We start from the raw sequence: 21,186 nt of genomic DNA, 5'->3' as shown, positions 1-21,186 counted from the left end.
AGGATCTTTGCAGTATTATTAATTAAATGTGTTGGGGCGGGTTTCAGTGGTGTTGTGTGTGTTTCCTGGAGATATTCATTCAATAAATTGATTTATTTATTCTTGCTTCGGCCTCAGCGACCGCGTAATCTTCGTCGCTCCGTGGTAATATTATTTATTGGATTATAATTCGCTCGTACATGTTTATAGGTAGTTGATCTACTAAACATCGTTAAAATTTTGCGAGATGGAATTTTCTATAAATGTGACCCTCAAGTATTTATTAGAATTCCGTGTACTCTTTTTTGGATATTTATCGGGGTAATCGTTAATGTTTATGTGGACATATATTTTATTCGTAGGTTGTGTATATGCGTACAATCTAAACTGTAGGTTTCATTTTATTTCAGTGCACTAAATGGAATTATAATTGGTTTCAAATTCATTTTCGCTACCAGGGACTCTTTAGTTAATCTCAAAATTATCTAACACATTACACACATAGAATGAAGGTATCAATTTATTATAGTAGTGGATACGGATTTCTATAGGGTATTTTACGCATCCAAATGAAAAATCAGCTAACTCACTGATTGATTGGCTACTTACACAAATAACAAGAGTAACGCAAAAACAGGCAAACATAACTAACACCTCTAATCACTCCACATTGGAAATAATAAAGTTTTCTTTTTGAATAGCACGTGGTAGCGCAATGTGAGCATCGGCATCTGCTGCCTTCTTCATTCGTTGCACAAACGTTAAATTAAACTATAGAATACGGGTATATGGACTATTCAATAGGTTTAATTCACGCGTTCCAGCAGGCCGTCGTTTGGGTGCTTTCAGGTTAAGCAATGCAACACGTTTAATAATTTTCTTTTAGTTATATATGTATAGGTAGATTAATATCCGAACCGAATAAAGCATTTAATAAATGTGTACGCGATTTTATCAGAAAATTTAATTGATTTCGTTTATCGCAGGTCGGGATCCTCGTCCGCAGCCTTCTTGATCCGCAGCAAGATGGTGGTGTACCACTGATCCAACCGGGAGATGCTGTCGTAATCCTTGACGGCCTCTGTGAATCCCTCGATGTTCTGTTCCTCTAGATGCTCGCACAACACCTGTAATTCGAAAAGCGTGTTAAAGTAAAGGCTTTCTAATATCTATAATAATATGTAAGAGCTACGAAAACCAAAGAGGAAACTTAAGCTAACCGATACCCACCTTGATGAGCTTGAACTCCCTGGAGTCCTGGAATGCTGGGTACTGCTGCGCATACTTTTCGATGGCATGCTGGGCGTTCAGGAGATCCACGCTGAGGTGGCATAGAGCGGCCCTGAAGAAGTACTCCTTGGCACTGTACTTGAGCAGAGAGCTCTCCAGCGAGGAGGCGGCCACCTGCTCGTATATGGATATTGCTTTCTCGTAATCCTCCAGTTGGGCGGCGTACTGGGCCACCTTCAGCATGCACTTGTTGGCCGAACTGACCGACTCTTCACCCTTGAAGTAATCAGCCGCCTGCTCGTAGTGCTGAATAGACTTGGCCTGAAAGGGAAATCGCCCATTAATATGTAATTAGCATAGAGGTGCACACGGGAACCTACCAGACTAGTGGGATCACTCTCGTACATCTCGGCGATGCTTTGGTGATGTTTGGCAGCCATCGTAAAGCGGCCCATATCCGTGTAGATGTCGATGGACTTCATCAGGCAGTTGACGGCGCTCTCCACGTCCACCTTCTTGTAGCAGTTAGAGGCGTCTACGTAGCAGGTTCCAGCATCGTGCCGACTTCCAGCCCGCGCGTGGAGAGTTGCCGCCTCGCAGAAGCACTCGCCAGCCTTTGTCCAGTTCTTGGACATCTTGAACATGTTGCCCGCCCGCTGGTAGCACTCGATTGCGTCCTCCACCTTGTTGGACCCTCTGGAATAGTAGAAATCGATAAGTAATAAGCCTTTATGTATATCCAAGGAATCAGAAAAGAGCATTGACTCTTCACTAATGATAATAATTTTATATTATCATATATATATGCATATGCGTAGGTGATTTTTTAAAACCTGCAGGACATCTTATTGTTTAAACTTGGATTTGTTTCTAGATGTTGTGCAAATATAAAAAGGTTTGTAAAATACTTTAAAAATTTAGATTTTTGAAAACAACTAAGTTTTTCAGCAAACTGAGGAAGTTTCCAAGTACGAATTACAGTTCCAACGGGTAAAACAAAAGATTCATTTCTGCTTGCATATATAATTTCTTTGTTTTTTATTTTACACGATTGCTAAACTTTTGTGCACTATGATTCATCGAAACCTGTATTGTGCATACATATATTTTGTATTATGGATGGCTTATCAATATTTTCAACACTTTTTGTAGTTCATATCTGAAACCTATTATCTGTGTAAGTCGCACTTTTGCGCTATTTGGTTGTTTCTGGGTGGAGGCATAGAGTCCACAACTGCGTATACGTATTATGGTGTGTGGGTATATACATAAACACAAAGTAATAAGCATAGTGGAATGGTATTACAGATTCCAGTGCTACTTGGCATATGGCTCAGTACCTGGAGTCTGTGGGGTTATGGAGATGCTAGGCTAGAGCAGACACAGCTCCATATCCCCACTCCCACTGAAATCGCGAAAGTTCTTTGATTTGATACGCACCCGAACAGCGATCCCAGAAAGCCCTTCTGCTGGGTCAACTTCTTCTCCGCCTCGGCCATCAGCTGGAGCGCCTTCTGTTCGTTGTCACCCATGTCGAGGATTTATGTCCGCCTCGGCACTAATTGCATCTAAGTTTAAGACTTGTTCGGCTTTTCAGCGAGTGTGTGTACGTATTGGGATCTTTTTTCGAGAAAATAAAATCAATATGCTGACTTGGTGTGACCGCAGATGTGGTGTCAGTGTTACCACCTCACAGCATTCTCAAATAGCTCATGCCAGTGTTGAGAAATGCAAGGGCTGTAACGGTTTGCTCGTTCAAAATCCTTATCAGCTTTCTGAATGCGTCATATTTTTCCGAAAAATACAGTCTGGCTGGCAGGTGCATTTTAAAACCAACTGCCCTAAATGTTGCATAAAATCATTTTTAGATATTTTATTAAATAATATATATATTCGCTTCTTGTTCAAAGCATTTACAAATTGTATCCTATAGCTACATGTAATTCTGGCCAAAGTTGAATATACTTGTACCGCAAAGCATTTAAACGCTTTGCTGCAGTTTGTAACTTAATCATTATTTAAAATGTCGCTATAGCGCACTGCAAACGCATATTACACTATTGGGTTTATAATGTATCCAGCATTAAAATTGTGTTATCAGTCACCTCGGTGAGTATAGACGTTTTCGAAACACGTTTGCTTAGTTTAAACATTTAATTTGATCTCTTTAAAATGAATTAAGTGATCGGATCGTGTACGAAAACCATTAAACAGATATATAAAAATACTTTTGAGGGGAGGCCCAACACTGACGATGAATATGACTTAAGCAGTATTTTCGATATGAAGGTGAAGGGGCAAAAACAAATAAATTCTATAAACATCGAACAAATCAATTTAAACAGGAACTACAATTTTAAATGATCATGGGAGAGGATACTTTCGGGGCTATAAATGAAGTTGGCCAGGGCATTTGTGAATTACGTTAAACTAACATTCGGCCTTATATTGATAGTTGGGTGGCTACGCTTATGTGAACATCTTCTCCAGCATTTTCCTAAGTTTCTCCTGGGCATATCGGATCTTCTGGTACAAGTCTTTAGACACGCCGTTCTCCACAATGGTCGAAAATCGGTAGGTGCGGAAGTTCTTCTCCTGGTCCATATAGGTTATAGCACTCATGCGCGGGCAGAGGATGAGCTTCATGTGATCTGAGAAGTTCAGCTAGGAAGGATATATAGTTCATTAGTACCTTATATAAATGCTGATGCTGCACAATAATACAAACCTGCACAGAGCCGTTGGTCAAATGCATAACTACGGCACATGTTGTACGGAACCAGGAGTGTAAATGGGGCATACGCGAGATCTGATCGCTCTCAATGTTCACATTGTTGGCACCTGCCTTCACCAGGTGCTCGATCATGTAGCGCTTGAAGTACGACAGCAGCTTCATCTTCTTGTCAAGCGACTTGCAGTAATCCGTGGTGGTCATGTACGTCTCCTTGCCATCCTTGTCGATGAAGTGCACGTTGATCTGATTCGGCAGCAGGATCAGCTTTGTGGTGTCGTTAAACATCACGCCGATACCCTCGTCGCACAGCTGGTAACCAAATCCGTACTTATCGCTGTAGTCAACCCACTTGGATATCCAGAAGAGCGGCTGCGCTGCAGGATCTGTGTTCTCGTCGCCCAGATTGCCTTGCAGAATGCGTGGCTAAAGAAGTAAAGAGGTATAAGAGTCTTATAATATTTAATATAGAGCAATAGGTAATTACCTTTCCGTTGATAAGATTGGTGAGCTGCTGGTACAGGCTCTCGATATCGCTGCGATAGTCCTCGCTGTGGCGGCACACCTGCGCTGACGCGGTAATGGCGTCGTGCAGATTGGCCTTGAGGAAGGTCGACTCCAGACGGGTGTCGTCGGGCCTGATGCCGTTCATCTCCATCAGCGGCTTGCGGTGCATCGAATCCTCGATGGTGTCGTTGCTGCCGATACGCGGCGCCATTGTCAGACAAGAGCTGGGCAAGAACATGGGCACCTTTGAGCCCTTGAGGAACTCAAAGTTCAGCAGCTGACCGATTGCCGGGCGGCTCTCCGGATTTGGCTGCAGCATGGCGATGACCATATCCGCCGCCGGTTTCCTTAAGTAGCTGGGCACGCGGTACTCGCACTTCTTGATCTTCGAGTAGGTATCCTTCAGAGTCTTGGTTTCGAACGGCGGCTGTCCCACAAGCAGTGTGTACATGACGCAGCCAATCGACCAGATGTCCACCTCGAAGGAGTGGCCCTTCTTGGTGAGGATCTCCGGGGCTATATAGTTGGGCGTGCCGCACAAGGTCTTCTTTCGCTCGCCCTCGTACTCAATGCGCGTGGCCAACCCGAAGTCGCCGATCTTCACGTGCAACAAATCGTTGAGGAAGAGATTGCCCAGCTTCAGATCTCGATGGATAATGCGGTTATCGTGCAAGTACTTAACGCCCTGGATTATCTGGTAAATGTAGTAGCGGCACTCAAACTCCGTAATGCTTTTCCTACGTTTGTGCAGCTCCATCATGGACTGTAAGTCGGAGAGGTAAGTGTCATGGTGGCACATTGCAGAGATGTTCTATTAAACTCACTCTTTTCTTGCACAGCTCCAGCACAATGTAGATATTCTGCGAGTCTTCAAAGTAGTTGTGAAACTTGACAATGTTCGGATGGTTAAGGCTGCGGTGAATAGTTATCTCCTGGGCGGTCTTCTCCTTCTGATTGTGTTTGATCATCAGCTTCTTGGACACGATCTTGCCGGCGAAGACGTCGTCGGTTTCCACATCGATGATCTCGTAACATTTTGCAAACCCGCCCTGCATAAAGCATACATATATGTATTTTAATTGTGTATTTAAAAACATTATACAAAAACATAACCTTATACTGTATTGAAAACAGATCTTTGGCTTTAAACAGTTTCTTATGATAAATCTGTGCATATAATTATTTTCAAGCAAATGACGTTTCATAAACGTATTGATGTATTGATATCCATATTCATATTATCCATATTGGTTTGCAAGATGAAATCAGTATTTTATATTTAAGAATCACATGTTTAGTAGGTACTAAGGTTTGCTCCAACCTGTGGAGCCCCTACCAGGAAAATATTTATATGCCAATAGAACAACGAAGAAATTGGTGGTTTAACTAAGTTGCAACAGTTCCTGTTCTTGTCTATATAAATTCGAAGAAGCCGCGCCAAAAAAAAAAAAACTGAACAGGCTGCCAAATGCATGAACACACACACATACACAGGCTCGCACAAGCATTCCCACACACAGGCTCTCTTTTTCTCTCCTGCTCTTCAAGGAGAGCGCTACAAAAACAGCAAGGGAATGCTCATCAGCAAGGAAAACGGAACGAAAACCGGGATTGTGGAAATTGATATGTGTGTATGCGGGTGCGTGCATGTGTGCGTGTAGGTAAAGGTGTGATCCCTTCGACTCATCTGATCCCGGGCATCTGCAGATCCGCATCCGGACTCACCTTGCCGAAGAACCGCATGCGCTTGTAGGTTTTCCGCTGGTTGATGTCGACGAGGCGATCCGGAATATCCGTGCTCTTATCCTCGGGCTTCGCGGCCATCTTGCTCTCCTTTCTTCTTTACTGCGGACTGCCTCTTTTGCACTGGCGTTCGCCTGGAGTTTTGCGGCGATGCTCCTCGTTTTGAGCCTGTAATTCCACCGACGATCGGCTGAAAGTGCCTCGGAAACGGAGATCAGATCCACACGGTTGACAAGAGAAGCGGCGGTCAAATCTCGGTTTTGCCCATCGAATGCACGAAAACCAAGCACAAAGCGGAGAACGCGCCGAAACCGTTCGATTTTTTAAATGCTGAAATGAATTGGACGAGAAGCGTCAGCTGAATTGGTGTGCCCGTTTCGCCGGCTATCGCACACCTTCTGGTATATATTGCGGTATTTTGTTGAGTGTTGAACAACGCTTTCTATGGCCGTTACCTATTTGAATTTATTTACTGGCGTTTACTTCATTCGATTTGAGTGCAGTATTTTTTTAGATTGCTCTGCACAACACCGTGTTTAGCCGCTATTGATTTGAAAGTCTACAAAAACTAACGTTTCATTTTTGAAATAATAAATTGAGTTAACAGCAACGTTATATTGTAAAAATACTGCAACTTGTAATTGCAGGTTTCGATGCAGATCTGTATTAAAAAGATATGATTAGAAACAGATATTTCAAAGCCTTCTATGTTTCAATTTAAAATTTTCAATTAATTTTGTAGATATGAAAATCGTTCACCAAGTAAATAGCAAATATAATGTGCACCACAACTTTACTTAATAATTTTATTAAATAATCCCCAGATTTTGTTTTTCTACATTGATTTAATAACGACTACGAATACCCCACTATTGGTGTAGATTTCCGTTTAGATTTTGACTATGCTTGCTGATATCTCGAAGGAGTCGCTTGGGTTGGAGGATTGTATGTTCTAGATTAGGTCTATTCGGGGTCTCTTGGTTATTGCCATCGTTTCGTTCTCTGGGATTACTCTTTACAAGCTGCCCCGTTTTGGCTCTTGTTGCTGTTCTGATTTTTAATGTTTTGTTTTTGTTTGCGAATGAGGCCTTATAAGTAGAGAATTGTGGTTTTAGTTCTTAGTGTCGTCGTTAATACATAAATTATTACATTAAATATATTATCAATAGTTTAGTTTCATAGTTGGTTGCTTTGCCAGTGTACGCAGTCTCTCCAAAATGCCTTGTGTTTCCGTGTGTGTGAGTGTGTGCTTCTGTGTTTTAGGCCGAAGAAGTGGCTGGTGGATCTGAGTGTGGATGTGGGTGTCAGTGAGTGTCCTGTGGTTATGTCTTAAAGGTTCGCCGATCTCTCTTATCAGCATTCCCATCCCATCGCATCGCATCCCATCTCCGACTCCGTCTCCGCAAACTTCTCTCTGCACTGAGCTCCCAAAGTTGAACTAGAAATAGGCGACTCGATACAGCTTTTCTCAGCTAGATCCAGTTGTGGAGGTGACCTGGCTCCGCTGCAGGCGCAGCCATTCCACAAACTCATCCAGCATGACGGGCCCTGCAAAAAGATGGAGGTAACTAAATGCTCCGATTCGAAATCTTATTTTAACTTATTTATCAGCTTTTTCGTTTGCGAAATACATAGTTCAGTTTAGTTAGCTCCTTTGTATTACTTACAAGCTCCGTCAATATCGTAGTTTGATAGATCAATGCTAATGGTGCGCGAGAACTCGAGAATATTACACCACTGATCTTTGTTGATCGCCTTGTACTTTGATTGCTCCAGAAACTGTGCGAACTGTGGATACAGAGGCCAATGTTTGCCCAAAAGAAGTTGAAGCATGGCTTTGGCAGTGAGTATATCCATACACCGTTGGTCCGAGTCCTGCGGAATATGCAAAACCTTATTAAACGCAACTCATTGTTTATTCAAAGGGAGTACTGACCTTGGCAAAGTCGTAGGCGTATCTGTAGATGCTTTTAAAGGAGTTGGGATCGTTGAGTATGCTGCGCAGATAGTCCAGTTTCACAACCATTTTCGCTGCCGAATCGCAGTCGAGTTCTGTGAGCCCCTTTAGCCACTCCTGCTGGCTGAAGAAGCCCATCTGGGTGGCGCCCATTTTGTAGGCCAGCACCAGCATCACAATATTCTCGGGCTCCACGCCGATATCCTCGCAGAACTTCTCCATGCCATCGGGACCTGAAGAATCATATTGTTACATAAGTATTTCGAAGGGCCAATAATAAATAAATAAGCAATTTCTTTATATACCTAGATTTAAGTAGATTGCCGATATGTTTATATTACACAAATTCCAATAACACCAAACACTGCAGTGTCATCCAACTCACCCAATGTCTCCGGTTCATCTGGTGTTGTGTATTCCTGGAACCATGCCATGCAACGCTTTTGATTGAAGCCATCTTCCGATCTTATATGGCGTCTGTGGATAGAAACAACAGGGTTTTGACTTGAGCAATTGGATGTCGTGCAATGATTCAATCAAATTCACACACTCTGCCATCCGAATTGCATGGAATTTGCCTTCACCACGTATAGACCAGAGTTTTAATCGAATCGAATCGAATCTGTCGCTAATGCCGTGTGGCCTCTTTTGTTTATTCTATTCTATTCGACTTGCCTCTCCTCTGGGGTTTGTCTTTGAGAATGGGCCCCTAAAAATAGCGATAGTAAACATGGCAGAGCAGAGACGAGGCCATTGCCAAGAGCAGCGGCGCACAGGATAGCAATGAACATAATGCCCAAACAGATGTGACAAATCGAATTGGAAGAACCGATGGCTTTTGGGAGGCAGCAGTTGTGCATAGCCTCCATCAATTGAATTACGAATGATTGCTGAAAAAAGCTGTCACAATTGCATTTCTATAAACTTACGCATTACTAATGTGTACTTATATTATAAACTAAGTAATGGCGTTACGCTTTGTTATTTGTTGACTTGCGACAGGCTGGAAGTCTTGAGTTTCAATAACTGTTTTTAGTTGCGAGGAAATAGACATATCATTTTTATAACCATGTAATTGGAAAACATTTCATTAGTCCACGAATGTCGCATTATATAGCATAATATAATATAATATAATATATATAAACAAGGAAACGGAAATCTGTTGTGGCTGTGTCCGATCAAATCTTAAAAATTCCATATTATAACAAATAAAATAATACAATTAAGGACAAAATAGGAAAATGTTAAAAATGGGTAGGTAGCAGGTGTTAAAAATGCGCTGGAAATCATTTTTTGAAATCAGATGCTACGTTTAAAATATACATTCAAAAGTAAGTGCAAAATTATTTGTCGTTACAAAAGTTGGGATCAGAACTGTTGTGCGTTTAAGGTGTGTTCGTCACTTGATTTTTTTTCAACAGCTGTTTTTTTAAGCTTGATAATAAGAAAAAATGAAATAAATATGTCTGGCAACCTGCTGGCAATTACATTTATAGTATTTATAATTTATTTATAATTTATGGGCGATTAAGGGGGCATATATATTTTTTTGGCACATTGATTTTTTCATACGGACGAACGGACAAGGCTAGATCGACTCGGCTAGTGATTCTGATAAAGAATATATATACTTTATATGCTTTACCTGTTACACATTTCTTAAAAAATATAGCCTACATATATACATCTTTAACAAAGTAAATATTTAATAAAGATTTTATATGTATCAATACAAATATTCTAATTTCTGTTACAGAAAAAACATCTTAATACTACTTTATTTAATTTCTTCGTAAGTAAAAACAGCTACAAATGTTATACAGTAGTCGTAAAAATATTTTATAACATTTTTCTTTGAGTGCACACATACATATATACAAATGCACATCTCCTCCAGCGTCCACCAACTGCGCAGGCGAAAAGCGAGAGTGAAGTGCCATCGCAGGATGGAGCGGGGAGAGCGGGCTGGAAAAGTGTGGATGTGGGTGCGTGATTGGGTGGATTCGAGGAGACGGCAGGACAGTACGATTCTATTTGGGCCGCAGTTGTGCGCAGGACCCGAAAGAGGAAACACGTCGTAGTTGCGTCGAGCGGAGACTGCATCGTAAAATAGTCATTGGAATTGCCCACAGATTGCACAAGGATTTGCTAAAGATGATGAAACTGTCCGGTCTTAGGCAGTCCTTACCCAGGGACCAAGGATTGGGCAACTGCCTCAACGTGGCACTGATTTACTCAGCGCTGCTAGCACTTTTCAGTGAGTAGTAGAGACATTTGGGGCAGGGGATGTGTGCCATTCGTCGTAGGTGGTGGAATCCCCAAAAATCGATACTGTCGAGGACGGTTTTGTGACACACTGACTGAAAAATGAACAAGCTAGCTGGACGACAATTGGTGTAGCCTTTGTTTCCACTCCTTTTAGTGACCGCCGCCCAGGGACTGCAGCTGAGTGCCTTCACAACGAAGACGCCGCGGGTCAGCAAGTACACAACCAAGTCGCCATCGGTAATCCCCATGTCAGCGAGTTACTGGCTCCCCGTCCCAGCTAATCCGTTTATCTTTTGCAGGCCTCCTCCATGAACCACGATGCCACCGCCTCGCTGTATCGTTTCAATGCCACCAACGGCATCACCTGCATCCTGATGCAGGTGGACGGACTAATCAGCATTAAGTACCGGAACAAGCTGAACGAGGATGTGGAGGCCGATTTGTACATGCCGGACGATCCCCAGCTGAGTGGCGAGTGCGTCGAGTCCAACTTGGAAATTCTCACCATGGACTTTAAGGGTTTCCGGCTGTCCATGACATTTAAAAAGGTGCGTGGGTTGATTAGTGACTAGTGATGGGGAAGGTTCCACTTGCTTGCGGGTCTCCTCAGCCCATAAAGATTAGGCCAATTGTTTAGCTAATAATAATTGTATAGGTGTAGCGGATGCAGTAACTTTACCATAGAAAATTCAGTAACAAAATAATCAATAAGTAGAATCAATGAAAGGGCATAGATAAATAGGCGATACAATTAAAACCTACTGCTGCCTAGGCAAGTTCAAGCATTGAGAATACATTATAGGCAATTACACACTAGCAAGTACAAAAGCAAAACTATCTGGGTAGCAAGGTGGAAACTTCCCACCACCAACGGAAATAGGTGGTGTTAAGGTCAGAGGTTGCTAAAGGCTATTGGCTATTGAGTAATATTTGAACTTTGACCCGCAGTCGTCCGGCGGCGAGGGTTGGTATATCAACCTGTTCGAACTGACCTACTCGTCCTCCAACTGGCTGTTCGAGCACCCCGATCGTCCCAACCTGGACGTGAGGCTGACCTCGCCCGCCCAGACGCCGATGTACTTCCCCACGCCGGTGGGCAAGTCCTATGTCTGCGACAAGGAGCAGACTGTGATCATGTACGCCCCGCACGATTCCGGCGACCTGTCGGGCCATATAGCCAAGCTGTATCTGCGCGACATGCACATGCAGAGCTTCATGTTCAAGGACAGCGGCAAGTGGGGCCCGTCCTTCCACTGCAGCGCCACAGGATCCTATCGCGACGAGACGGCGCCCCTGGCCGTGGGAACTGCACTGGCCATTGCCGTGCTACTGACCATATCCGGATACGGCGGTTGGAGGTGAGCATTGTAAGCCATAGTGCCTTGCAGGCCACTCTAATGGTTCATTCTTTACAGGTACTTCAAAATCAAGAAGGTTCAGTACGGTTCCATGGAGTGAGCGGAGCGGAGTGAGAGGCCCAAGATTCAAGTGAAGCGTTCGTTTTTGTTCAACTATTTGATCATATCGTTGTCTACACATATCCCCACGTTTGTTGGATCTATTGCAATCCTGTAGTCCTATTTTGTAAAATTAAGAGTTGTCCCGACAGACACAGAGATTAACATTTACGAGGTTATCGAAATCAACTAAAGATACATATATGAGAAATGCAAATGTCTTCCATATTGTTAATGTATAAAATAATAGCGCACCATATATGATTATTAAATGTTAATATATATCATTATTAATTGATGAACCTATTATTTACCAGGCAAACGAATCTAAGCGAAAGACCAAAGTCTGTATCGTGGACGGCGTATCAAATCTTATACTCATATTTCAGCGATTCTAGCGATGCATCTATATCCGAATATCTTTTTTTAATGACACATTGTTAAACGAAATCTCCTGCACCGCCTATTAAACATTCATTCTCTTAATACATTCAAAAGTTTGCCAATTGAAATACCAGAAGATATGTATGGTGGGAAGGATATAGGAACTTCTACTGCTTTTGTTTATAATTAGTATTAATGAGTTTAATTAAAGTGGAAATAAATACTGATGCCTGCTGAAAAACATGGGATTTTAATGGACCATTTTCCTATTGGCTCCACACTCATCGATGGAATCGATTGGTAATTTAATTTTATAAATTAAATTACAATTTTGGATGGAGCTAATGATTGGACTGTGTTAAATAAATTCTTAAATAGTCAGCTTAAAAACTCAGCTAAAAAAACCTTTTTTTTGGAATATCGGCAATGACTAATCATTTTTGCTTTTGAATGACTTTTGATTTTGCCACAGATTTTGATTAATGAAGAGATAACATTTCATGATTCTTGGATAAGAAAAACACCCAATAATATTTATAACTTGGAAAAGAAAATATTTGAATATAACACAATACGGGTGATTAATATGATGATTATTGTGAATCTATGAATAGAGCAAGTGATTAATTTTAATTTTGTTTATGAAAAGTATATCAACCATGAAACCAAATCTTCGCGAAGATTTCCATAGGAAAATTATCCTATCAACTAATTAAATAACAAATTCTTCAGTGCAAGGTGTAGGTAATATCTGGCCGTTCTATCGAAATTTACCAGGCATCATTTGCCTAGGAATCTCTACACCGGAAACCAGATGCTTTTCCCCGGAACAGATGATACAACACCGAAGGGCCTTTGTTCTTGTTTCCTATTTTCCTCCACTCACCTGCTGCTCTGTTGTGTGGGTATGCTGGTGTAGCTGGTTCGGGCCCTCTTCGGTTGACCATGATCCATGTTGTTGCTAATAGTATCTGCAGCTCGGCGTTTTCCCCGTGGCATGACTTATTGTGATGTGTTTCCCAGAGTCAGTCCGTTCCGTCCGTCGTATGTGAGCTTAGCTGTGAATAGCAGACACTTAGTTCATTCGCTTTTAGCGAAAATGTTTGGATTGCACTTACCGCAATGTTTCCCAATATGACCAGTTTACTTTAGCTGCCAAGTAGTTATCTGTGGGGTAGGAAAGAATCCGGTTAAAATGGAGCCTCAATCACTTGGTGGTATGCTATTTTTAGGGGTTTTTCGGGCAGACCGACCACCCCCGATACGCGGATTCAGCGAAGAGGTTTCACGGGATGCACAGGACATCGCGGTATACATATAGTGGCTATAGTATATATATGGTCGATATATGTGTGTCTACCAGATGAACGTTTGTACTCTGTAGGCGTGCGTACATATGTTTTACTACACCAGAGCACGAAATACCGGCTGCTGGAAGGGCCTCGGACTCGACTCGGTTCGCAATACGGGGACTACGGACCGGGGAGCACGGCCATTACGGGGGATTGGTCCGTGGTCGGCCTCCGGGAGCCACAGCCAGCAGCTGATACGACCGACCGACCGTCTGGCCTGCGCGTGCTCGCTTTTATGCGTCGAACGTCGCCACGCCGAAGGCCTTAGTTCACGGCTGTCCTTTTTAACTGCGACCGGTAGATGGATCCTCAACTGGGTGTGCTCAGTTAAAGATATCCGCATATGCAGTTAGAGGAAAGAACGGTTCAATTTTTACCATATTTTTCAAAATCAATCAAAATTTCTTGGCGTCAATTAGAGCTGGGTTATCCACTCGCTATAGTATCGATACATTTAACACTGGTGGGGGCCAAGGACTATCGGTGTCTTGGATTCGATAAGCCCTGGTTCCCGAAATTTAACCGCACTATAAAACTTGCAGGGCTGTCGCAATTCCTTTGAATTAATTATTACTCATTTTAGTTAACACATTTTCTGACAATTTTCTGATATGCAATATTTTAAACGGGCTTCGAAATAAAAAAAATTTAAGATATAAAAATAAAAATATTTAACATCTGCATTTTAGCTGTTTTTAGTGGAAACACAACAAACCCAACGATACTATCGCTTAAGACTCAGAAAACAGTTGTGCCATCACTGCCTGTCTAGGTCTATTCCTCAGAAAAATCAATTTTTCCACTTTGATTGTAAACACGATGCCAGACAGAAAGAGGCCCCTTGGTCTTTAGTAATAGATCTCAGGATGCCGAGCTCCTACCTCTTCGCCGCCAGCAGTGAAGGGCGCGTCTACACGCTGTCCACCAGCTGCGGAGCGTGGCGCGAACTTCCCTACCTGGGATTGGAGTTCAAGAAGATCTGCGCTGTGCCCAACTTCTTGTGGGCCATTGGCGGCGACCGCCAGGTGTACGTTCATGTCCACGGTCTGGACGTGCCCATTCGGATTCGAGAGGAGTCGTACGAGAACGAACGCTGGCTGCCCATCGAGGGATTTTCGAAGACGCTGCTGCCCACGGATCGGTACAGATACTCCTCCGCCGATGGCAGTGTGGAGCGTGGTGTGGACAAAATCCGACTGCCCTCGATGGCGTGGCAATGGGACGGCGACTGGCACCTGGACTTAGAGCTCGATGGACAGCCGCTGCCCGAGGATGGCTGGATGTACGCCCTGGACTTTCCGGCCACGTACTCGGCAAAGAAGTCATGGAACTCGTATGTGCGACGACGCAAGTGGGTGAGATATAGGAGATATGCAGCCTTGAATAGCTGGTGCGCAGTGGCACCTCTGCACAAGGATCCCACGCAGGAGCCCTTCATAGACGTGGCTATAGGTGGCACTTCCGTTCCCAACGCTCCTGCCGGCACTTTGTGTGTCTGGGCCATTACCGCCCACGGCAGGGCTATGTTTCGCACGGGGGTGTCCAAAACGGCGCCCGAGGGTCTCCGCTGGACAGCTGTACCCACGCCCACGGGCAGTGAACTCTCGCAGATCAGTGTTGGGCCCACAGGATTGGTATGGGCGGTACTCTATAACGGACGAGTTATCGTACGCACTGGTGTAACCAGAGACAACCTAGTCGGTGACTCGTGGTTGGATGTCAAGACCCCCGTGGCCGCGAGCAGCTTGCGCATTGTTCATGTTTCCGTGGGCACCGATGCTGTGTGGTGTGTGACCAATGATCATCACGCCTGGTTCAGGAGAGGCGTCAAGGGTGAGGCAGCGGGCATAAGCGAGGATTCGGCCATTGGGAAGGGCTGGGTAGAAATGGTGGGAAACATTTCAATGGTCTCTGTGGCGGCCAACGATCAGGTAAACCAATGTTAAATCTACCCAATTATCCTAGATATAAACGTACTCTTCCGCAGGTCTTTGCCGTTGGAGCCGCTGACCGTTGTTTGTACCACCGCTCTGGGGTAACCTCGGCCGATCCTACAGGCAAAAAATGGCGTTTAATTCAGTGTCCCATGCAAATCAGCCGCACTTCTAGCTCTCTATCCATAGTCTCTCGCAAAAGTGGCGGAAGTAGTTCAACGCCAGGCTCAAAGCACCAGAGCTTCTCCAATTTGTACTCCAAGGAGAAGGAGAAGGGTGTGGTGGAGACGTGTGCAGTTATAGAAACTGTGCTCAACAGCTCTACGGGCTCCTTCTCTAGTAATGGCGGTCCACCTGGTCTTCTTAAGAACGAACGTTGGAAACTCAGTGCTGATTCCCCTCCGACAATAGGAAGTCTGAACCTCAACGATCGCCACAAGCAGAGAACGGCGGCGCTTCGCGAAACATCGCATGCTTCCAGTGCTCCCGCAGCGGATGTGGTGGAGGTGGTTACTGGCAAGTTTGAGACCCAGCTGAGGAATCCAAGAGCTTGGTCTCCCGTACGAAGTGTTGGGTCCGTTGTGGGCACCGAAGCGCATCCAGAGAGCGACTCGACCGTGTTTGAGTCGGACTCCACGCACCATGGATCGGATGTGTTTCTGGGAGAAGATGACGACCATACGGGATCTCAATTTTGGACAGAATGCGGAATACTATGGAGCTGCGTAGCTCCAGGTGCTGTGACTGTGGATGCCAGCAACATGCCCAATTGGTTTAACGAGCAGACGAGCGACAGTAAAGTGGACGTGAATGCCAATTGGCGGAAGGATATTCTTAACAAGTTGCAGCGACGCCAGGAGAAACTGGCCAAGCTGCAGACTGTGGCCAAGTTTGAGAAGGCAGTGGAGCTTTCTTCGTGGGTCAAATCGGCGGATGCGCGCTACCAGCGACCTGGAGGCGAGTTTGAGGATTGCATCATCGAACTTGAGTGGGTAAGCAGTGGCAGTGGCACTGGCACAAATAGTAGTGAAAACTCGCGATCCGGGGACTCTGGCACTTTTACGGTGCTTAGTCCGGATGGAGCCGCCACGAAGATTCAGTTTCCGTTGTCAGACATCACCTGTGTTCAGTGCTGCAGTGAAGCCGGAGCACCGCGGATCGCCATTCATGCTCCTCATCTTCCCGTGAACTGCTCGCCCGTTAAGCTACAGTTCTCCAGTGACTCGGAAATGGAGGACTGGTTGTCCCACCTGTCGTCAGTCTGTAGCCAGATCAACACGCTGGTGGGAAAACCGGCTGGCAATGCGATCTGGATAACCAGCGAGTTGGGCGATGTCTTTGTGTTCGATGCCGCCAACATGAAGGCTCAACAGACAAGTGAACCCGGCGAGGGATACGTGGAGAAGATGGATGTTTCCACTTGCGAAACTCCATACTACAATACTCTTTACAATGGGTAAGTGGGCTTAAAAACTTACCTATCGGTCGAAGTTTCTATTCCAATTTATGTGGCAGGATTGTTTTGTGAACTATGTAGGTATCGTAATGACAGAAAAATACATAATATATAAATCTAGTTTCTTTGAATTCGAATTGTTAAATTTATCCAAAAAGACAATTTACAAAAAGCTTCGTATTTAATTTTATTCTGAAAGCTTAAATGTTTAATAATTATCTCCTGTATATGTTGATTTCAGAATGCCTTGTGGTACTGAGCTAGAGATATCTGGCTGTGTGTACGATGACGCTGACCAGATTCGCTTCGACTTACAGTCGCACTCTACAGTAAAAGTTCAGCCTCATCGCGTGGAGAAGCATCGTGTCATTGCTTTTCACCTGAATCCCCGCTTCAACGAACGCACCACGGTGCTCAACTCGATGAAGGAGTCCGAATGGCTGGACGAGATTCGCAATGACAAAATGGCCTTTGCTCCGGGAGCAACTTTTTCGTTGAAAATAAGGTTGGAATAGTAGATAGCAAATGCAATCGAAGGCCTAATATGTGTATATCCTTACAGGGCTCTGCAAGATCACTACTTGATCATTGTGAACAATGCCGTTTACACCGACTACAAGTACCGCATCGATCCGGAAAGCGTGACGCGGCTTTATGTGAGCGGCCGCATTAAGCTTTTCAATGTACTCTACCGCTGCCCCTCCCTAATTGTCTCAATGGAGCGCATGCACTGGCGCCAAATGGGCGGTCACATCAAAAGGATTTTCAACAGCGGCGTGGATGTGGTGTGGGGCATATCCTGTGACAACACTGGCTGGGTTTACAACGGCGGCTGGGGAGGAATGTTCCTAAAGGGCTTGGAGGGCTCCGGCAAAATTAACCCAATGATTGACACACACACCTACTATGTGTACGAGAATCAGCGATGGAATCCAATCAGTGGTTTCACGGCGAAGAGCCTGCCGACGGATCGGCACATGTGGAGCGATGCTACTGGGCGGCAGAAGCGGAGCAAGGAGCACACCAAGCTGCTGTCTACGCACTGCGAATGGATCTCCGATTGGGCCATTGACTACAACATTCCTGGGGGCGCGGACAAGGAGGGCTGGCAATACGCCATCGACTTCCCCGCCAACTACCATGCCCACAAAAAACTCACGGACTGCGTGCGTCGACGAAGATGGATGAAGCGATGTCGTCTTAGTAGCAGCGGACCATGGCAGGAGCTTAGTCAGTCCAAAATCCTCGATGCGGCCCTGCAGGTATGGTTCTACTTGAAGAATTCTCAACACGGCTGATTTTTAAACATTTTCCTACTAGGTATTGGATGAAGATGTGGATCACAGCTGTTCGGGCGAGAGAAACACAGCTGTGGTTGCCTGGGCGATTGCCTCCAATGGTGATGTCCTCATCCGGCATGGTGTATGCAGCTTAAACCCTCGTGGCGATGCCTGGGAGCACATCACCAGCGACCAGCCGCTGGTCGGGATCAGCGTTGGGCCCACGGGTCAGGTGTGGACTGTGGCGCGCAACGGCATGGTGTTCTTCCGGTATGGCATCAGCCGGCAGAATCCTTGCGGCGATGCCTGGCAACAAGTGGAGGCACCCGCGGGTGTGACCTTTAAAGCGATAAGCGTGGGTCGGGCGGGGATTTGGGCGCTGGACAACCAGCAACGTTTGGCTGTGCGTAAGGAGATTTCGAGGACTTTCCCTGAGGGCTCCCACTGGCAGTTTTTGCCCAATGCCGCCAATGTGCCGCCGCACACGGATCAGCATTGTGGTTTCCGCTCTGTGTCCGTGGGCTCCGAGGTGTGGGCCATCTCCCTCAATGGTATCATCTGCAGGCGCTGCGGAATTACAAAGGAAAATCCTGCAGGCGTAGGATGGAACCTTGGCATTGCGGTAAGCAATCTACACATTGGGTTGGTTGAATTTATAATTTTAAAAATACCCTCTGCATTTCAGGGCCAATGGCAAAATGTCTCTGTCGAAGGATATATGTGATGGAGTTGATTTCTATATTTGTGCATTCCTATTTACTTACGGACGATCCTGTTTGTTGTATTTATTCATATTTACAAGCTTATACGCGACCATGCCAACGCTTTTTCCAAAGTATATGAAAATAAGATGTTTCCTATAAGATTTAAAACGTATTATTTACACATATTTAGTTGAAACCTATAATAATTTATAAAAGTATCTAAGACCAGATGCAATTGTACAACTTTTGTTTAGTTTAACAAATCCAGCAGACGTGATTATTTTTCTTTAATGTAAGCAAATATGTATTGAATTACAACAATAAATATATTTATGTGATGAAAGATGTAAATGTTTTAGCTCTTACAGACAAAAAATCATTTGATTTTAATTTTATGAATGGTTTGAGTCCTTACTTTTTAAAATGTACGCTTACAGTATTTTATTGGTAAGTTATCGATAACCGATAGACCCACACATCTGGAATGTTGTATCGCATGTTTGTTTATTGTATTGTAAACCAAAACTATATCAACAATTTACGTATTTTGTGATCATGTCGGACTACGATCATGCACGCATTAAGAAATTGGTTCTAAAAGGAGAGAAACACAAGTGAGTTCCTACACATCTGCCGATAGCATCTATTGAAATTCTCGAGGTGTAGAAAGAGCAAAAAACGCAAGAAGGAAAAGGATGAGGCTGGATCTTCCAAGAAGGCCAAGGTAGTAGTGGATGAGGATGCGGTGGAGCACGGCGGTTGGTGGACAGCAAAGACAGCGTCCGACATCACCGGTACAGTGTCCATCGAGTTTGGCGATAGGAGCTACCTGAAGGCCATGGACAATGGGTAATAGTGAAAAAGACCTGCTCATTGGTACTTTACTTATACCGGGTGTCCATAAACATTTTAGTCTCTTCACATTGGGAGCACCCCACAACGCTGGCGATGGCCCAGATCCCGAGGAGATTTTCACGGCCTTTCCCATCAACGACCGAAAGGTAGCCTTTAAGTCTGGCTATGGCAAGTACTTGAAAATTGAAAAGGATGGAATGGTCACGGGTCGCTCCGAAGCAGTGGGCGGCATGGAGCAGTGGGAGCCCGTTTTCGAGGTAAGTCTTACTTATATACAAATGTCTTCAAACGATAAAACTAATCAACGTAATTAAAGGAACAACGAATGGCTCTTCTATCCGAAACCGGCCACTTTATGTCTATCGATCCCGAAGACGATGCCTGTGTGGCATTGCGAACGAAGGTGGGTCAGCATGAGATCTGCAAAGTGCGGAGTAATGCCAGCAGGGATGTGGTCATCGATACGGAGCCTAAGGAAGAAAAGGGAGACTTGGGCGAAGTCGAGAAGAACTATGTGTAAGTTCAACTGATGATGATAATTTATAGGTCTTAAAAAGATTGAATTCCGCGTTACCCATTTCAAATTTCGAACCTTTCGTATTTATAGGAAAAAGTTCCAAAAGTTCCAGGACAAGAAGATGCGGATTAATCAGAACGATGTCAAAGAACTCGAGCAGGCCAAAGCTCTGGGATCTTTGCATGAAACTCTTCTGGATAGACGAAGTAAAATGAAAGCCGATCGGTATTGCAAGTAATCCGACGCTGTTCATTATTCATCATTCATTAAAAAAAAGTAACCCATAAAATGAGGGTATATATTTATTGGTATCTGAAAATATCTGAATGGGATACACATGTTGGTGTAAATAATTAAAAGCAATTTAAATCGTTCTGGCTTCCATGTTTAAGCTTTAAATAACAACTGATGTATCCTAAACTTTGCTAATTTACATACTTTTGTGCAGAATCAGTATTTACCTAGTTAATTTCTCAGTTTACAACAAAATTCAATATAAATCTATCTAGGCAGCACACAGATTTGAGCATGCAGATTTAAGCTGGCCAAGAGTTCAACTGGCCGGCAACAGCCTTTCCACCCCCTTTCGTCCGCCTGGCTGTAGTAAAACGAGCAGCAGACGGCGTCACAACATGACAATTCGCGCTGGATGCCCTCCGCACCACCCAACTGCTTCAGCCACCCCCTCGTCGGGTGGGAAATCAACCACCATGCGTTGCATCCTTGGTGCCCGTGCCCGCTCTCATCTCGGTCTCGCCCTCTCTCTCGGCGCAGTCCTCACACCAGCGTTGGCGTGCGCCTCTCGCTTTTTCCACGAGGATTCCGCTTG

At 44.4% G+C, this 21,186-nt stretch overlaps 6 protein-coding genes across 7 annotated transcripts; 3 read left to right on the top strand and 3 right to left on the bottom strand.

Moving 5' to 3' along the window:
- Positions 1 to 77: 77 nt before the first annotated feature.
- On the bottom strand, positions 78 to 2,891 carry LOC117140026 (alpha-soluble NSF attachment protein). Its single transcript, XM_033302757.1, has 4 exons — positions 2,650 to 2,891; positions 1,590 to 1,905; positions 1,210 to 1,530; positions 78 to 1,106 (listed from the first exon to the last, which is right to left on the bottom strand). The coding sequence occupies exons 1-4, from the start codon at positions 2,739 to 2,741 to the stop codon at positions 957 to 959; spliced, it is 879 nt and encodes a 292-aa protein (XP_033158648.1). The 5' UTR covers positions 2,742 to 2,891; the 3' UTR covers positions 78 to 956.
- Positions 2,892 to 3,349: 458 nt separating this feature from the next.
- On the bottom strand, positions 3,350 to 6,271 carry LOC117141755 (serine/threonine-protein kinase polo). Its single transcript, XM_033305377.1, has 5 exons — positions 6,173 to 6,271; positions 5,272 to 5,496; positions 4,428 to 5,210; positions 3,938 to 4,366; positions 3,350 to 3,873 (listed from the first exon to the last, which is right to left on the bottom strand). The coding sequence occupies exons 1-5, from the start codon at positions 6,269 to 6,271 to the stop codon at positions 3,679 to 3,681; spliced, it is 1,731 nt and encodes a 576-aa protein (XP_033161268.1). The 3' UTR covers positions 3,350 to 3,678.
- Positions 6,272 to 7,282: 1,011 nt separating this feature from the next.
- LOC117141756 (DCN1-like protein 5) lies at positions 7,283 to 14,079 on the bottom strand. 2 transcript variants are annotated; one of them, XM_033305378.1, is made up of 7 exons: positions 13,989 to 14,079; positions 13,378 to 13,426; positions 13,146 to 13,317; positions 8,533 to 8,624; positions 8,127 to 8,380; positions 7,858 to 8,065; positions 7,283 to 7,738 (listed from the first exon to the last, which is right to left on the bottom strand). In XM_033305378.1, the coding sequence occupies exons 3-7, from the start codon at positions 13,256 to 13,258 to the stop codon at positions 7,659 to 7,661; spliced, it is 747 nt and encodes a 248-aa protein (XP_033161269.1). In that variant the 5' UTR covers positions 13,259 to 13,317; positions 13,378 to 13,426; positions 13,989 to 14,079; the 3' UTR covers positions 7,283 to 7,658. The 2 variants fall into 2 exon arrangements, with proteins under 2 accessions (XP_033161269.1, XP_033161270.1); XM_033305379.1 differs by lacking the exon at positions 13,989 to 14,079 and adding an exon at positions 13,654 to 13,672.
- On the top strand, positions 10,116 to 12,464 carry LOC117141757 (lysosome-associated membrane glycoprotein 5). Its single transcript, XM_033305380.1, has 5 exons — positions 10,116 to 10,407; positions 10,573 to 10,655; positions 10,718 to 10,966; positions 11,367 to 11,776; positions 11,834 to 12,464. The coding sequence occupies exons 1-5, from the start codon at positions 10,305 to 10,307 to the stop codon at positions 11,874 to 11,876; spliced, it is 888 nt and encodes a 295-aa protein (XP_033161271.1). The 5' UTR covers positions 10,116 to 10,304; the 3' UTR covers positions 11,877 to 12,464.
- Positions 14,080 to 14,357: 278 nt separating the features above from the next.
- Positions 14,358 to 19,298, top strand: LOC117141754 (tectonin beta-propeller repeat-containing protein). Its single transcript, XM_033305376.1, has 6 exons — positions 14,358 to 15,542; positions 15,599 to 17,001; positions 17,243 to 17,506; positions 17,564 to 18,263; positions 18,322 to 18,903; positions 18,967 to 19,298. Exons 1-6 carry the CDS (start codon positions 14,478 to 14,480, stop codon positions 19,003 to 19,005), a joined length of 4,053 nt encoding a protein of 1,350 aa, XP_033161267.1. The 5' UTR covers positions 14,358 to 14,477; the 3' UTR covers positions 19,006 to 19,298.
- Positions 19,299 to 19,447: 149 nt separating this feature from the next.
- On the top strand, positions 19,448 to 20,730 carry LOC117141540 (protein FRG1 homolog). The gene is made up of 5 exons (XM_033305039.1): positions 19,448 to 19,599; positions 19,652 to 19,834; positions 19,899 to 20,097; positions 20,157 to 20,356; positions 20,448 to 20,730. Exons 1-5 carry the CDS (start codon positions 19,541 to 19,543, stop codon positions 20,593 to 20,595), a joined length of 789 nt encoding a protein of 262 aa, XP_033160930.1. The 5' UTR covers positions 19,448 to 19,540; the 3' UTR covers positions 20,596 to 20,730.
- The last annotated feature ends 456 nt before the right edge of the window (positions 20,731 to 21,186 follow it).

Source organism: Drosophila mauritiana, chromosome 3L (assembly GCF_004382145.1).
Source record: "Drosophila mauritiana strain mau12 chromosome 3L, ASM438214v1, whole genome shotgun sequence".
Classification (NCBI taxonomy): domain Eukaryota; kingdom Metazoa; phylum Arthropoda; class Insecta; order Diptera; family Drosophilidae; genus Drosophila; species Drosophila mauritiana.
The sequence above is the reverse complement of the archived record's forward strand: the minus strand, read 5'-3'. Positions and strand labels throughout refer to the sequence as shown.